Genomic DNA, 17,856 nt, shown 5'->3' with positions numbered 1-17,856 from the left:
CTTCTGCTACTTTATAGAAGATAACTAATACTTCATCTACAACATCTATTCCCTATTTCCAAAATCAATCCAGTTATAGGAAAATATCAAAAGATCCTCTATTCTAACTCAAAAAGAAACCTTTCTACCAAGAAATAGTTTATAAGATCATGAGTCAATTTGAATAAAATATAGTAATATAACAAAATAAACCATTAAATGCTAGATTTCGAGCCCCAACTGTTCCTAGGACTGTGTGCTCGAGTGGCGATAGCTGCGAAAAATCCAAAGCATAAGCTTTTGGCGCGAGTGGAAGTGGTTGAGGACGAGAACGAGAACGAGGATGTGGATGTGGATGTGGATGTGGAAGCCACTTGAGCCGGGCTGGGCCTGCCGTTTGTTCCGGCCTCCTCCTTCAGAGCCACAGCTAGGACTTGTCCGCTCAACAACCGAGGCAACAACAATAAGCACAACTGCAGTAGTGGCCCGGAGAAGCAGAAAGGAGCAAAAAAGGACGATGAGATGAGTCGGGCCAAAGGAATGAAACATTCCCTAAGCTCGGACTTGGCCAAATCTTGTTTCTTTGCGCTCAAATGGCAGCTAATTGAATTGTTTGCTCTGCTGTCTAGTAACAAAAACACAACAAAGATGCTTGATGTGCGAACATTTTGGACATTTCCGCTTCATAACCACTTCAGTTGTAACTAGGATTAAGTGGGGAAATTATGTCTTCCATGAGCTACAAGGACTAGAAAACTTCCACCGTTTTAAAGCCAATATATGAGAGTTCCCCAAGCAATAAAGTAAAGTTTGCAAAGGCATTAAAATCGTACTATTTCCTTCTTTATTTCTTCTGTGATCGACTCACGTGCCACTCATTGACCCCATCCTGCAATTTCCATTCCAATTGACTTCTGCTCCGTCTCGGATTCCGCCAAAGACATTTTTTTTTTTTTTTTTTTTTGCTGGTGAGTTGGCCCTTCGAGAGAGTTTTTTGGGCCCTTTGGCTTGTGCCGTTGCCTAATTTACCAGCTCCATGGGGCCATGGCATGGACTGGCGGCGGCTGCCAAGAAGCGAAAAATAAAAATTAAAAAAGAAATAAGACTCACACATCGGACACCGAAATGGCAAAAGATAACAAAAGACCCGAGCAAAAACACATTCACAAAGAAAATGGCATGACGGGGGTGGGGTGGTGGGTGTTTTTTGGGTTGAAGAAGCCATTTGAAAATTTGAAAATTTGAAAATTTTTTGGCACAGGTACAGGAAACTGGCAACCACCCCCCATCCCCCACCTCACACTAGCGGGCTAAGGGAAAAGGCTAAAATAAAGAGACAAACCAAAGACCGCATTGACTCTTCAACTATATGTGGGCTATATGTACGACTATATGGCGATGTGAGTGAGTGGGGATGTGCGCTATAGGTTATAATATGTTAGCGTAATGCCGAGTGGCACTCTGATGATGGGCGGAGCCAACAATTTCGCTAAACAAAAAACAAGCGCCCACCAAAAACAGCAACAACACAAAGGGGGGCACTACCTATCATATATATATATCCTCTATAGCCCTATATGGGCAAACACACTGCAGATTTTCGACTGTCTGTAAGGGCACCCAAATGGCAAGCACATCTTGCCAGACAGTTGCAATCTCAACTGGTTTTTTTTTTTTTATTGAAGTGGCATCAAAATTCGGTTAATATGAGTGCCGGAGGGCACAAAAGATGCCTTTTGATTAGCCTAATGAAACTATGCGGCAAGAAAATAGGGGTATAGACAGCCCGCAGTTCAATTGACGTCAAATTCAGATTCAGATTCGAGAGAAAAAAAGGGAGCAAATCTCAAGCATTTGATCAATTACAATTTCCAATTTAAATAAAGCCCCGCCTGCGTTCGATTGTTTTCGATCGAAAGCTGAAACTGAAATCAATTCGTATGGCAATTCAAATTCAGAAATTGAGTTACAGACCAAGAGTCATTGAGAAATAGGTTTCATGTGATTTATCATATATACAAAATAAATATATGGTATTTCCTGTCCATCTATTAGCCAAGGAGTGCTATTTAAATCCCTCGCTAATTGACCTCATTTAGGAGGCCCTCGTCAATTTTTAGCAAAGCTCCACTAATTTTCACTTAACTCGTTTTTTAGCCACTCACCTGGACTTGTCTGCCAACTGAGGCCGCCAATGAACATTTTTCTGAAAAAGACGAAAGGTAAAAAATAAGAGTATATAAGATAAATGAGGCATTGGCTATAGTAGTATAGGCAGAAAAAAAATTAGATAAATGTTATGGCCTGGCCGAAAAGACAAACAAACAAACAAGCTAGCAGACACTTCCTCTTTTTAGGTTTTTTTGCTTTTTTCTGGTTAGAGCCAAGGTGGCTTTCATTGTCGTAGGTCCGAGCCAGTTGACTCATCATCCTCATAATGACTTCATAATTGCAACTCTCATTACGTTAATCATCATCATCAGCTGTGGCAGATGCAGTTGCATGCCTCTACAGTCTACTGTCTACTATCTACTGTCTGCTGCTATCTGCTGTCTGTTGTCTTCATCATTATTTAAATCATAGAAAATAAGCCGCTTTCCCGGCATTGTTTTCAGCCTGGAAAATCTCACCCACTCATTCCCATTTTCCCAGTTTTTCAAGCCATGGCTTATACAATAGAAGAAATACAAAAAAAGACAGTATAGCTCTAAGTATATTGTAGATTTTTTAAAGTATTTGCCACAAAAGTTGTATTTAAGAAACATTTTAAACGAATTAAAAGTGACAATCGCTAGAACCGTCAAGAAGTTATAAAGGAATTAGGAAAATTAAGAGATAAAATCACGGTAAGCCCTTCGGAAGTAACCCCTTCTATGAACTTCTTGGTGGAAACAGACTTTCCCGGGGGAAAGCGTATGGAAAAGAAAAGGCTAGGCCCGAAAGTAGGCGGCGCGACGACGACGACGACGACGACAATGATTATGAAAACTTCAACAAAACTGGCAAAAAGAGCGCAACAGAGTGGCCTAAAGAAGGGGTGGGGTGGGGGTGGGGCAGCAATGGGCAGTGGGCGTGGCAATATGCAGTTGGAGGCTATGTTGCTGGCGACACGAAAACGAATGTAAAACACACACAAAAATGCATAGAAACACAAATTGCAATGAAAAGCGGAATAAAACAAGGCCCAAATGGAGACTGGCAAAAGAGAGGCAAGGGGGTAAGGGGGAGGGGGAGGGGGGAGTGCAACTAAATGAAAATGTTAATAAAATGTGCAACAACAACAAATGCAACAGCGGCATCGGCACAAAAGACTAAAGTAAGCCAAAAGAAAAACTAAACCAAAGAACGGAAGAAGCGTCAACAACAACAGCTGGAAAAGCGACATTACGGGTTACGGGGGCGTACTTGCAACACCAAGAGAAAAAGGGGGGGACCTTTACCAATATTACTAAATATTTAAATACTAAAATAGGTATTAATTTTCGCAGTGATGGAATGCGGCTAGGTAAGGCAAAAAGTAACAGAACTGCAAACATTTTAGCCCAGAGCTTGCACCGGTCGTCCGCTCGTTGCAAAATAGGCCTCGGTATTGCAACAAGGCAGGAAACAGCAAAGGGATGTGGCAAGAGGCAGGGGCAAGAGGCAGAGACAGGGGCAATAGTCCCAAAAACTTTTTTCGGACGTTAGACGTCGGCAAACAATTTGTCATTAATCAATGTTTGGAATTTTCTGGTGGGACTTCTCCACTCGAATCGGATTCAGTTCAGGCCTTCTTTTCTTCTTTTTTTTTTAGAGCTTATGCAAATAATCAATCTTCATGGAAAAGTAGATAGATACAACCTAAAAAACAACTGATAGATCGTGAAAAAATTGGTACTTTAAACTCTTCAATTGGTAGCTTTTTTTTAGAGGTAAGAGAGATTTCAATCAGAAGAAGGATAACATCAAAAATATTATTTTAAAAACGGAGATTAAAAGGATTTCTCTTAAAAACCAACTAACATACTAACCAAGATTTTTTAGATTTAAGAAAGAAATAATATATTTAATATCCTCACCTTAGAACACCTCTCCAAATCCCCCTTGTTATATTGAAGGATAACCCAACCGCTGACTGATCCAAAAATGTTTGAATTCGTTTCACTTGCAACATTGTCTCTGCCTGTGGGCTTGTGGGGGTGCACTGCAGGTAACCTTCGGTCGCAGCATGACAACAACCCCAACCCCCTCTGGCCAACCTAGAGCCCCTCTGGGCTCCACACCTCTGGCCAATTGCAAGTGCACCGAATAAATGCGACCTTGTCCCACACTGGCAATCATCGGAGCGCCGAAGCTCGTCGGATTTTGCATTTCAATGTCCAGCTGTGTGACGCGTAATTGCAAAAAAAAAATAAAATAATAGAAACTAGACAAAAATAGATAAATAGAAAAGTCAAATGGGAAAATACCCATTTGTGGGGTAATGGTTCTAGTGCGTAAAAGTGTCAAAGTCAACGCTTTAAAGAGTCGAGATTGAAGCAAATTGCTGGCAAGATTACGCATACGCAATGGTGTCCCTCGGCAGTTTAAAAACCCCACCAATGCCCTATCCCAGCAGCTAGCAGCCATTCTCCCGCGGGTGCCAACTTTGATGACATTTGCCTTTGTCTACCAGCCAGATCCCCATATCCCTGGGCTATAGCTTCGGATTCTCGGCTTATACAGTTTTCGCAGCTATTTACAGATTTCCCACAAGTCACCCCCCCCCCCTCAGACAATTCATTCTAAAAGTGGGTGGATGGGTGGTTGGGTGGTTGGGTGGTTGAGTGGATTGGTGGCTTGGTGGTTTGGTGTGTGGTGTGCTAAGCTCGCAGTCATAAACAAGTCAACGCAACATGTCCGATTAGTAGTGCAACCACCGACTGACATTTGTCACCCACTGTCTAAGCCGACCATTCTACGCTTCAAGATGCAACTCTAATCTGCACTCTGAGAAATAGAGCAGACATTTAAAGATTATCTTAAGATTAATATTAATCTCTGGAATGAGGGGAACTATTTAATGATTATTTCGAAAACAAGCTCTCGATTCTTATTATTCTTGGCCAGACTTTTTGCCTGAAACTCATTCTTATGACTCATTTGTTATTCAATTGAAAAATTAATCAATCACAGCCAACCCAATTCAATCAGAGGCCCCCCTTTTTTGAGTGTACTGAGCTTCTATTGGGGCTTTTTCCCTCGCTTTCCTCGCGGCTCGGTCACATTTGCTTGCATTACGAAATAATTGTAAAGCGCACGTCACTTTTCTATAGGCCTTCGTCTGTCTATCCGCTTGCTCTCTATATAGACGCCGGCCTCCCTCCTAGACCATACCCTTACCCCCTTCCATGATGTTCCGTGCCGTTCCCATCAGGTCCCCACCCTGGCCCAAGGCAGCAGGCACACTTGGGCCATTCATGCGCAAGTCGTCAGCGCCCATTCACGGTCTGTCCCAGTTATGCACTGGGAAAAATTATATAGAGAGAGGTTTAAAGAACAAAATGGATATTAATATTTGGGATTTAAGATTTAAGAAAATTATTGATGATCTAGGAGATGTTTAAGGAGCTGTATTGTTCAGAGAAACAAAGGGTTTAAGCTTGTAAGGTATACATATGATATTATATTTAATTTTTAAACTATTATTGTAATTATATTTATCTCTTAATTTAATTATTCTTTTATATCTAATTTCTTTTAAAATTTGTATAATTTTTTCAAGCGTCTAACTGGGTTCAGTTCCAGATCTATAGCCCATACCCTTACCCAAAACCCAGACCCATTCCCGGACCCGTACCCGGACCCGGCTTGGATAGCTCGGTTTGGCTTTACCCTGGGCCGGGCTTTATGTTTGGCGCCCGTTGCAGCTACTGCTTCTGTTTCTACCTCCGCCTCTGCTACTGCTGCTGCCACTGGCTCTGCTGCTTCGGTTGCTGCCACCGTTGCTGTCTCTGCCACCGTTCGCTTTGCCGCTTGTTTGCCATTCAAAATCCGTTCAGACTTTGTATGCACATCAAGTGTCGCCCTCTCGCTTCTGCCGCACATTTGCATATAATACTATCTCTGTCCGCCTTTCTTTGGTCACCTCCCCCAGCACCGCCTTCCTGCCCCCCAGCTCATCCCCTTGGTCTTGCCTTTTTTTCTCTCTGTGCACTAGTTGACGTTTTCTATTGTGGCTTCATTGTTGAATAGAAAAAATGTGCAAAATAGTAACGAAAAAAAATAAAAGAAAAATAGCAAAACAGCTACCCCGGCTCCCTTTTCATCAGCCTCCCCCCTGTGCCACGCCTCCCTATGTTGCCACTGCCACACGCATGCCTCAGCCAGGGCCTCTTGTTTAGCTTACAACTCCCATAGACTTCCCTTTCCCTCATATAACAGAAGAAAATTAGCATAATAATATTTTTAAAATTTTATTTAAAATATATACTACTTTAGAGAATTAATTCTACTAATTCTACTATTTATTATACTAATAAATTATACTATCATCCCACATTTTCTCTCTCTGTACTAACATCAGCATCATCTCCACTGCGTGGACTTGCCGCTTACATGGAAATAAAAGTGCAGATCTTGTAACTTTAGTAATTTTTCACATGACAAATTATGTGAGCAGCGACAAAGCGGGACACGCGGTGCATAGGGCAAGGGGCAGGATGCACAGAATGCAATGTGCAGCGGAGAGAGGGGCGGGGCGGGGCGGGGGGCCTGTCGAGAGGCCAACAAAAGGGGCATGCAGGGAGAAGATGCACAACCAAACCGAGGCGCATACTTGCCGGGGCTGAGAGTCTATCCAAAAGGTGCCGAGATGTGGCTTTTTCGAAAGCGGACAGTCCGCATTATGCAACAATGTGGGGCGCCACAATAAGATGTTTTAAATTAAGTAATATTAAAGTTTTTGGTAGCTAAATAAGGAATATAGATTAACTTGTCTTGACCCTAAAACTCTTATACAAAAACCCCTTAAAGTCTTGTAGTATCCCGAAACCCATTAATACTTTAATTCATAAAAACGAAAAACACCTGCCACATACACAATTTCCTTGTCAGGACATCACATTCATGCCATAATAGTTTTAACCTTTTATAAAACGATTTTTCCGAGCTATTAAGAGCCAGGCTACCAACCAATGCACATTTCATTATTTGCCCCTTAGCGGGTGACCCCAGTGCCCCAGGGGGCAGTGGGGCAGAAGGGCTGTCCACAAAAACCTCTGGACAATTTGACTCCCGCAAAGCTGGCGGGCCACAGAAGCTCCAGCCAGAAGACATAGCGCCATATACCCATCCTGATGACTATCATGTGCGGCTATCAACAACATCATCAAAATGCGGCAGCAACATCGGCAGCAACAAAAAGGATAAGAAGCGTGGAAGGGTGAGAGCCTCTGCCATTGCATCGTGGTTACAACCTTTTCACTCGGAGAGATCGGAGGAGTGGGCGTTGGGTGGGAGTGCACAAAGGGGTGGTGGATTAAGGGGAGTGGCGGAAATCGTTGGACATGGAACGGAAAACTAAAACGCATCGAAAGAAGCGAAGAGCTCTAAGCGAGCCGCATTCCCACACTTGCCACAAATACATGTTGGAAATATGGGTCAGTTTGGTTATTTAATTAATATTATTTAATTGTTATAGTTAAGAATAAGTTAAGATTAATTATCATATCAGGAGGTATTGCTATAAGGTTGTTTAAGAAGGCAAACATGGCGTATACTTGATATGTACGGTTTATTCTGTTTTCTAAGCAGCTCTTAACCGATTAGTTTTAAGAAAAAAAAAATTATTTTATGATCTTTATACCAAAATAGCGTATAAGTGATTAATTTTTAAATAAATAACATAAATTTAAAAAATTTCTTTATAAAGATGATTTATTTCAAACTTCATACATGGCGTATACTTAATATATGCTTTTAAGGCTTTAATTTTAAGAATATAAAAGCTGATTGATGTTTAAATTGAATATTAAAACATACAAATTAATGAAAACAATAATTTTTTTATTTTATTTTCTCGCTGTGTAATTTTTAGAGACCTGAGCATACTGCTAGTAAGCTTGTGCTGGAAAACTAGAGCTGCAGAGTTGTGAAAAGCTATGCCGAGCATAAATATGCTGCCGACAATTGTCTGAGACATTCGGAGGCAGCTACGCCAGCGACAGCTACAGCTACAGCTCCAGATACAGATACTTTATAGTGTGTGTGTGTGTGTGAGTGTGTGGGGTTACAATCCCATAGTGGGTGACTCTGGGGCCTTCATATGGGAGTGCAAGAACACGCAAAACAGAGCAGAAATATGATGGTGGGAGTGTAGGAAGCCGGCTAAAGGGGGTGTGGCAAGCGGTAAGCGAGCCTCAGACAAAGCCAGCCAACGGCGGCTAAAAATGTTGGCCAGCAGAGGCAAATGTTTTATGTAGCACCCACTGAGAGATAGCCATGGGAGATGTGGTTGCTCTACAGTCGTAAAAAAATTAATCAGAATGAAAAGATAAAGAATCAGGCAAGAGATATGGGAAAATAATAGGTTCCAAAATTTATTAAATACAATATTAAATTTTCTTTATATGCAACATACCTATCAAATAAATCAAATAGCTCAAAAAAACAATAAAAATCACAGGTGCAAGCCCCTATCACACTCATAAATTTCTTCAAGTGTCCTGCGAGTGTGCGAATATATGGACTTGATGGTGTGCGTAATGCGAATGTGCACGAAAAAGCGTAATAGAAAAAGAACTTTACAGTTGCATCGATTTAATCGTGCGGAAAGCTAAATATGAGGGAGAGATCGGGTGGGGGGGTGTATGAGTATAAATGTGTGTGTGTGTGTCTGGAGGCAGCGTCATCAACATCGATGGGCGGGCCGGGGGGGTCAGAAGGGTCAAAAAATGGAGAGGCACAGGCGGCATAGCCTAAATTGGGATACGCTTCGTTCGGCTCGGCTCATTTAAAGCAATTCCACTGCCGCCGTTGCAAACACAAACACAATTACCAGTACATGCAATTTATAATGAATAGTAAACGAGCGGGGGGGTGTAGGAGGGTGATGAGGAGGAGACACCGCGAGGGCGAGGAGGGCGAGGAGGGAGGGTCGTAACCCGCTGCACTTTGCGGTTCAAAGGATGCATTGTGGCTCGTCTGCGATACAGATAGCAAAACTTTTGCCCAGCCTTTCCTTCTCCGTTCCAGTTGGTTCTACTTTCTTTCTTTCTGCATTTCTTTCTCCCGTTTATCGTCTTATATTGCATAACATACGCCCCATTTTAAAAGGGGGGAGGGCAGGGGCTGGGCAGGGGTCGACATAAAGGCGACCAATATAATGTTTGTTACACAGGAAAAAAAATACAAATAAAATTTACAAGCTCAAAAAATCACTAAAAAATATATATCTTCAATGGCTCAAATTTAATATTTTTATTAAATCATCTACCATAAATAATCTTAAAAATATCTTAGATCTGTCTAGTAATTTTCTCTCACTGTATATACCTATTACACCCACCCACGAACATCATTTTCTAATGGCGGCTTATACTTCCTAACCGAAAAGAGTTTACTTTTTATTCCGTTGCCAAAAGTTATGACTGCATTTAGCAGAAGGAAAACTTTCTTAGCCTTGCATTGATTTCAAAAGCGAAAATATGTACAGCTCCTCCCAACTCTCAGTACTTAGTCGGAGTAAGATTTTTCTTTTAGGCCAAGTATTGTGCTCGAGACTCTTCCCAATCCTACAAAGCCTCCTCCTCCTCACATTTCTTCTGCCACTGCCAGTCCATTTTAATCGAACTGTTTACTTAAAAGTGCAACTAAAGCAAATGAAAAGTTTCTTTCCCGGCGTGTCAGACTCTAAGGAGATTGTAAATTGAATTTTGATAATGTCAATCGAAGAACGGCAGAAAAGTTTTTGCCATACTTTGCGGTTTAAGTGGATAGTTGCTTCTATATTGTATATATATAGTAGATATAAAATATTTATAGATATGTCCTACCAACCAATTGGAATACCATAGCAACTTCGACGGCGAACAAAAAGGCCAATTTACATATTCGCATATGCAGAGGGCTCTGCGACCATAAGCCAAATACACATCTGACTGGCAAACAACCATTTAAATCCCATCGAAAGGCCATATTTTGTAATTTGTTAACATTTTTAAAGCACTCTGGTTTGGAACGGAAAACGTGAAGCAAACAACTGTTGATTTAATAGAGATAAATGGTGATTTTTAAGGAGGCAGATAGACAAGGGCCAATTATTAAATAATAATATAAAATCAAATTCATGAACACTTCCAATAGAAATGGATATTGTATTAAACAAAGGATGGTATGCAGATTTTATTGTTTATTTATTAAATAATTTTTAGAAGTCATATGTATTCATTTTATACTCCTATCCATCCTTTATCTACTATTTAATTTTGTTGGCCTATAAAATAAAATCAAATCCAATTCCTGAACACTTCCTAGGCTAACTAACAAAGCTGGCACTTTAAGCTAATGACCCTCCTAAAGTCAAATTGCCGCAGGCCTCATTATGCATACAGAATGAAAGCTTATTGGCCGGACAGGCGACACAACAACACGGATTGAAAACCGGGACATGGATACGGACAGGGACCAGGGACCAGAGAGACCAGATAGACCATGGACCCGGGATCTGGGATGTTGCGTTACGTTTCAGACAAACAAACAAAAGTATGGGCTATATGAAAGTGCGCACACAACGACACAAAATCATTTGAAAGCAATTATTTCAGACAAACTGGAGGGCGGGAATCGGAATCGGCATCGGCAGCGGAATGGCAATGGCTATGGGGTATGGGAATGGGTCAGTCCGTGTTCTCGACGTACACGGCGTACAATGAATCAATTTACGGTACGTAACAAAGCCGCAATTACAAGCGCAAAGAGACAAGAAACAAAACGACAATTATGAAAAGAGCAGCGAGTGCAATTGCATTCCCAATTCGACTGACGACAACCCAACAGATTCGGATGCTGTTGCAGTTGCATCTGTTGCTGCTGATGCTACTGCTGCTGCTGCTGCTGTCGATGCAATGTACAATTTTTGGGGGCACTCTAAATGACGCAGAGGCCTGGACTTGTGAACGTTTTTGCCAAAGGCATTTCTTGGTGGCTTCTGTTCTTTTTTGTTTTTGAGTCCCGCGTGTCAATTCTAATGGATAATTGTCGGGCTGGGATGCCAACGTGGGGCATTCTTGGCCAGAACGAAGGGGTAGTAATGGATAGATTAGCACAGAAGCCTGCACTTGTTGATTTCTGTTAAGGTTTAAAGGAATTATAGTCTTTACAAGTGCATAGATAAGACTAAATACTCGCAATTTCAAACTAAAGATTAATAACCAACAAGTTAGCTAAGATCTTCATAAATAAATTACTATCTATAATTTCCTATCTATTCTTAAAACAGTGGGGTTAAAAATAGTAAAAATAGTAAAAATTTGAATATCTTACTAATATTTTAAAGCACTTATGCCTTATATCTCTAATCTTTTAAAGCAACATCTCCCCAGAAAGGTATTAAGATGATCGATCACATCCCAAAACCGATCTCTCTCGCTCAATGTTTGCTGCATTTGCACTAAAAATACACTGGCAGAGTGAATTGTATTAATAGCAGGGCATTTATTTAGTTATTTCAAAGTTTTCTTTTATTTTTTCGCAAATGTTTTTATTTATTTGCATTTTCCCTCTGCCTTTGTGTTTATTTACTTTTCCATTTTGTGCTTTGGCTGGTGCAGCGAGCTAAAAATCTTCCTTAATTTCTATGGGGGCCCTTCAAAAAGATTTCAAAAAAAAAAAAAAAAAACTTGCCAAAAAGAGTGGGAGGTGGGTGTTGGCTGAGAAAGAGGGTCTCGGGGCTACCGAGGGTCGAGGGGCGGTAGCGTTCAAAATTACTGAGCCGTGGCGATCGCCGCGCCAGTCAACGAAACTGTGAATGGAATTGTATTCGCATGTTTTCAACGATATTCGCCAAGTTGCACAACGAAAATAGAGATAGAGATACAGGATGGGAATGGAAATGGAAATGGAGAGAGACAGATACAGATACAGATGCAGTCTGAGATGCGGATGCATCTGTATCTGTATCTGGGCAGCGTCATCAAAAGGTATTTTACATTAATTCAAGATTTATGCATTCAACATTCACTAGGTGCTGCATTTCCCATTCGCATCGCCACAAAAACTTTTACCCAACTCGATGTTGCAGTTGATGTTGCATATTGCAGAAGGAAAAAAAAAGATCATTTCAGATCATCTCTGAATAATATTCATATAATATTAAGGCGATCTAATCTTTTAGTAATTTCTCCTTAGAAATCTTATGCTTAAGTGTTATATTCTTTGACTTATTATCTTCAAAAATTAAAAATTTTTCTTCAAGTGCATTTATCTGTTGCAGTTGTTGCACCTGCCAACATCGTCGGAGCTCAGCGAGCAGCAGGTGATCCATTTCTTTTATCCGGTGTTAGCCTCCGCTTTTCCCGCCACAAGCCAACTGCCAAGGGATTTCGAGGGAGCCCAGCCTATTTTTGTGTGTTTTCGAGTTTCGAGTTTTGCGAGTTTGCCAAACTAATGCAAATAGACACCTAGAGTAGAGTCGACCCATAGCCCCTCCTCTTTCTGAAGAAGTGAAGTGCTGAAATTCACTTGGGTTATACAATTTGCAGTATTTCGATAATAGATATATATTTATACATCCATGTGGATGGAAGAGGTAGTATGTATTGTATGTATATGCATGAACTGCATAATTTATGGGCATTGCGTGTTCAATGGATTGCGACGGCTGTCCGTGCCATATGGCTCTACCTATCTCTCCTCTACATTTCTTTTATATCTCCAAATTGTGATTTAAGGGAAGCTGCCGAGAGAGAGGTGATTTCTGGGCTGGCTGGGTCGTATGGGTCTAATTAAAATGACAGGGAGCATCTCATAATATCTATTTGACTAACAGGAAGGGAAAGAAATGCTAAAGAGGGCTCTCCTCAACGCTTCTCACAAGATCTAGTTAAGTAAGCATCGTAGGGCTTTTCTACACGCTTCTCATAAGATATAGTTAGGTATGAACCATAAGGCCCTTCTCCACGCTTCTCATAAAAGCTAGTTAAGCAAGCACCATAAGACTCTCCTCCATGCTTCTCATAAAAGCTAGCTAGACAAGCCCGAAGAAATCGTCAAAAAATAACCAAAAATAATATATTCAAATCGTCGAATGGCACTCTGACTATTTCCATAATTTGCACACTTTATGAGCTGCGTCAAAAGTCCATTCCCCAATTCCATCATCACCTCGAACCAGTGCCACCAGAGCCAGGCCACTTGACTGACAATCACTGAATCACTCATTTGTTTGTCTGACTTTCTGACAGTAGCACTGCAACAGTATCACCCGCCCTCCGATGCAGTAAAAATTGTTCCCCGCTCACCCAAAACTAAACCAAAAACTGATGCAAATTATCAGCAATGCAGTTCGCAATTAATCTGCTGCATATGACACCGCAATCACAACTTAACCCATTTGTGCTGCAGCACAGACACACAATTATACTATATAATATGCGTTAGTAGCATAAAGTAATAAATGTTGGATGAGGAGCTGATGATGGGCGCTGGGGAATCGGTCTGATAATTATCATCTGTAGCCGGAAGGACTATAGCGAGCCGAATCGTGCTCAGAGTGCAGTAACTGCATTGCACTAAAGCACTAAGCCGAATGGCTTTAATTGAATTTTGATGTCCTTGGCAAATTGTTTTCTAATTAGTTTCGCAGACTTGGGATCCCCAGCCGGGGACGTCCAGGCCTTAAGTCCTGACCAGTTCCGGTCCCAGTTGACATACAAAAAAACTTTCTGTCAACAACTCTAACTGCCTTAACACAGAGCCACTACTATTCCCCTCCTCCACTGCCCTGCTCTCCAATAATGAAAAACTTAAACTTAAACAATTAATGCCACGTCCACGACCTCAAACAAAATACGGAAAAAAAATAAATTGATGTTGGGTAAGTTTTTTACTTCGAAGATTGTATGCTCTTTGAAAAGTTTTAATATTTTTTTAGAGGTTTAAAAAGAGAGTTTTATGGAAGTTTATTGTTTTTTATTAGAATAATATATATTTTATTTAAAAGTTTATAATTTATATATTTTATAAAAAGTTCTTATAACCCCCAACTTACCCCGGATCATTGGGCACCTCGGATGGGGAACAGGGTCCCAGCTCCACTTGCTGTTGTTGCTGCTGCTGCTGTTCAATCTTGATGTCCATGTTAGGGGCTTTTGGGCCAGGATTCTTCAAGGAACTCTGGAAAGGGTCTCTGGGTCTCTCCTGTTGTCTCTCCAACTGCCTGTCCTGCTATTCTGTTTCTATAATTGTTGCTGCAACGCCTCCTTCTTTCCGGGCATCGAAGGTTGCGGTAGGTGGCCGAGTGGTTTAGTGGCAAAGTGGGTTTTAGTGGTTGCACGTATGTATGGGAGAGTGTGTGTGTGTGTGGGGATGTCTATGTGTGTGTGTGTGTGTCTATGTGGTGGGTGGACAGGGATGCTGCTTCTACGAGATGGCTAACAAAGTGTTCCCTTAATCATTGGCCACTTTGGCAGCTAGTAGGCTATTTGATTGGCTCGATTGCTGGTGCTCCTTGATTTCCATTTGGCTTTTGGGTCTCTTCCTGGCTTTTTTTCACTTTCTTTCTGTTGAGTTTTTGTATTTTTTTTTTACTTTTTACTAATAATCGTTTTATGGTTACATTGCACACTTTTGAATCACATTTCTTGGTTGTTTTATTTGCTTGGTTTTGCAGGCCACTTTTGGTTGATTTTTTTAAAATTTTTTTTTTTTTAATTTAAATTACTTATAATTTTTTGTAGTTTAGTTTTAGAAACGTTGCGTTAACTTTTGTTGTTGGTTTTTCAATTGAATTAAAGGCAACATATTACTGCAAAGATCTGGTTTGTTTTCGATTTAGTTGTTGTATTTGGTCAAAAATTAATTAAATTGCAATTTTCAACTTTTTTTTCGAGGGGAAACCAACTTTGAAAAGGCAATTCTCTCCCCCGCTGGCGCTTTCCTTCCCCCTCCTCATTTACAGCTGCTATGCCGCCCCCGTAGTGCCGCTCCACCTCCACTCCCCCCCGTAAAATGCAATGATTCGCAACGAACAATCGTAAAATGCAAAAAAGTGCAACGGATGGGTGGTTGGGTGGTGGCTGCCGCGGCGCTGAGGTGCTCAGGGGGTGAGGGTGTGGAGGTAAGTCGGAAAGAAGAATGAGCAGGTAAATAATGAGGGGGTGGGGTGGTAGGGGGTGGCAAGTGACGGCTGAGCGACTATTGGGATGCGGAAAGAGATCTGCTTTTTGTCTCATTTTATACGAGTCAAGAGTCATCAAATGGATTTAATAGAATGAGGAGAGTATCTTCAAGCTTTAAAACCGATTAGAGTTATTTTATTTTATTTTATTTAACTTAAAACAGGTATTATCAGGTGGAGAAAACACCTGAGCTTGAACCCACATCTGTTTAATTTTATTTAAACCCTAAAACCAAAACGCAGCAACCAATTTTTATGGCTCTGAACTGCCATTATTTGCCTCGCCTCTTTCTCTAAAAATTCTATTTTTTATTTATTTATTTTTTTTTTTACATTCTCTGGGGTTTAATACGCGTCTTGATCTTTCCCACACCCACAATAAAACAACAAAAACAACAACCAGATACGACAGAGAGGTGGCAAGAATCGTAAGGGGTAAGGGGTGGGGAGGGATTGAAGAACATTGCATGCAGTGACTCCCTCAACAAAATAAAAACAAAAACAACAATAATAACGCGCAGCATGCAAGCTTTCACAAACAGACACTCACAAACACATATGTACAAGAAGACACACACACACACACTCATACACATGAACTCAGTAGAGAACATGCACCGTTACAACGAGAGCAGAAGTTAACTGGCGGCAGCAACAAACACGTGACCCGACAATTGCGACAATTGGCAGCAGTACGAAATAAACCAAAATAAAACAACGATCACCCCGAGAGGAGAATCTATTTGTTTCTCTCTCATTCCCGATCGGTAGAAATCGAAAAAATCGAAATTGAACTTGTTCCCGTTATGTTAACAGCCGGCAGCCATTTTGTATGAACAGTTATGGAGAACAAGGATGCTCTTTGGAATTAAACATTTATTATTTCTCAAAACTAATTAAATAAAATATTAACATAAATATTAAGAAATATTAAAATTAAAAAATTAAATATTTCTTTTGTTAGAAATCCAAAACAATTTTAAACAAAATGGCTTGATCCTTCCAATAGCTTTGCCGGCCGGCAGCCATTTTTTAAATAGCGATCTACCAAAGCTAACGGTTTCTAAGACTTTCAAGGAAACAGGGAAGAGAATTACGTTGTATTGGTATTTGTATTTTATTTATTTATTTTCAATTAAAATCAAATGTCGCACACTTTTATTTATTTGCCTTTTTTGATATTTTTATTTTATTATATAATCGTCAAATTGCACTCCACACAGCCATCGAGGTAAACAAAATGCAATTGCCCCAAACTGTTGTATTGTTTTGGTTTTTTTTAATTTTTATTTTTGTTTTTTTTTTTCGCCTGTTGTGTTTATTTAATGTTTTTACACGCACTTCTCGGTTACTCTAAAAATCGGGACTCGACTCGACTCGACTCGAGTGGAATATAATTGCAATTATAATGCAGGCGGCAGGCGGTGGCGATTTATTTTTGCAGTGCGCGCACACGAACGCGACAACCAACAAAGAGCGAGTGAGAAGCGAAAAGTGAGGCCCCAAAACACAACTAGCGGCGGCCCCAAACGACGGCAGTCTTCAGGCCGATTGTTGTTGTTGCCCCACGAGTAAAGCTTTGCGGCGACAGCGCAGCCAGCAGCGGCAGCAACTGCGGCAATTGCACTATTTAACGCGAGCCGGCTCCACAGGGCGCATGTGCACTGTTTTTGTTGCAGCATCACAGCTGATAAGTGATAAGCGGCAGCCACAGAAGAATCCGCGAGAGAAATGCTAAAGAGAAATGGCCGGCAAAGAGATAACAGCTCTCTTAAATGTGAAAAGCTTTGAAAGCTTACACTGTAAGAAATCGAAAAATATAGCTGGGTAAAAAGCATTTGAAGAATATTATCATAATAAAAGTATTGAAACCTCTGTGAATGAAATTTTCTTTAAAAATTGTATACATTTTAAATGGGATCATCCAACAAATTTTACAAAACTTCCAAAAAATATTTTGTCCCCAGATTTTAATGCAGATTTATGAAGAATCGATCCACGAATCGATTAAGGTATTCCGCTCAAGAATCGGATGATTATTCCCAAAGATATAGCCTTCGCAGGGGGCCTCCATATAGTGGCTCCATGCACTTTTCTTGATTTTCGAAGGGGGCCCACCAGAAATTTTGATGAAAAATCTAAAAAATATTTCGTTCCCAGATTTTAATGCAAATTTATGGAGAATCGATCCACGAATCGATTAAGGTATTCCGCTCAAGAATCGGATGATTATTGCCAAAGGTATAGCCGCCGCAGGGGGCCATATAGTGGCTCCATGCACTTTTCTTGATTTTCGAAGGGGGCCCACCAGAAATTTTGATGAAAAATCTAAAAAATATTTCGTTCCCAGATTTTAATGCAAATTTATGGAGAATCGATCCACGAATCGATTAAGGTATTCCGCTCAAGAATCGGATGATTATTGCCAAAGGTATAGCCGCCCCAGGGGGCCATATAGTGGCTCCATGCACTTTTCTTGATTTTCGAAGGGGGCCCACCAGAAATTTTGATGAAAAATCTAA

At 40.7% G+C, this 17,856-nt stretch overlaps 1 protein-coding gene across 7 annotated transcripts in view; it reads right to left on the bottom strand.

Moving 5' to 3' along the window:
* Positions 1-16,861, bottom strand: part of LOC6507034 (RNA-binding protein Musashi homolog Rbp6) — a 168,714-nt gene extending 151,853 nt beyond the window's left edge. The window contains exons 1-3 of one of the 7 annotated variants that reach the window (XM_044714410.1): positions 16,489-16,859; positions 14,207-14,972; positions 2,145-2,185 (exon numbers count right to left, since the gene is read on the bottom strand). In XM_044714410.1, the coding sequence (XP_044570345.1) occupies positions 2,145-2,185; positions 14,207-14,295 (130 nt within the window). In that variant the 5' untranslated portion in view covers positions 14,296-14,972; positions 16,489-16,859. Of the gene's footprint in view, positions 1-2,144; positions 2,186-14,206 lie in introns of all 7 variants that reach the window. The other 6 variants (XM_014909555.3, XM_044714409.1, XM_044714411.1 and 3 more) reach the window with 6 other exon arrangements.
* Between the last annotated feature and the right edge of the window lie 995 nt (positions 16,862-17,856).

Source organism: Drosophila ananassae, chromosome 2R (genome assembly GCF_017639315.1).
Source record: "Drosophila ananassae strain 14024-0371.13 chromosome 2R, ASM1763931v2, whole genome shotgun sequence".
Classification (NCBI taxonomy): Eukaryota; Metazoa; Arthropoda; class Insecta; order Diptera; family Drosophilidae; genus Drosophila; species Drosophila ananassae.
The sequence above is the reverse complement of the archived record's forward strand: the minus strand, read 5'-3'. Positions and strand labels throughout refer to the sequence as shown.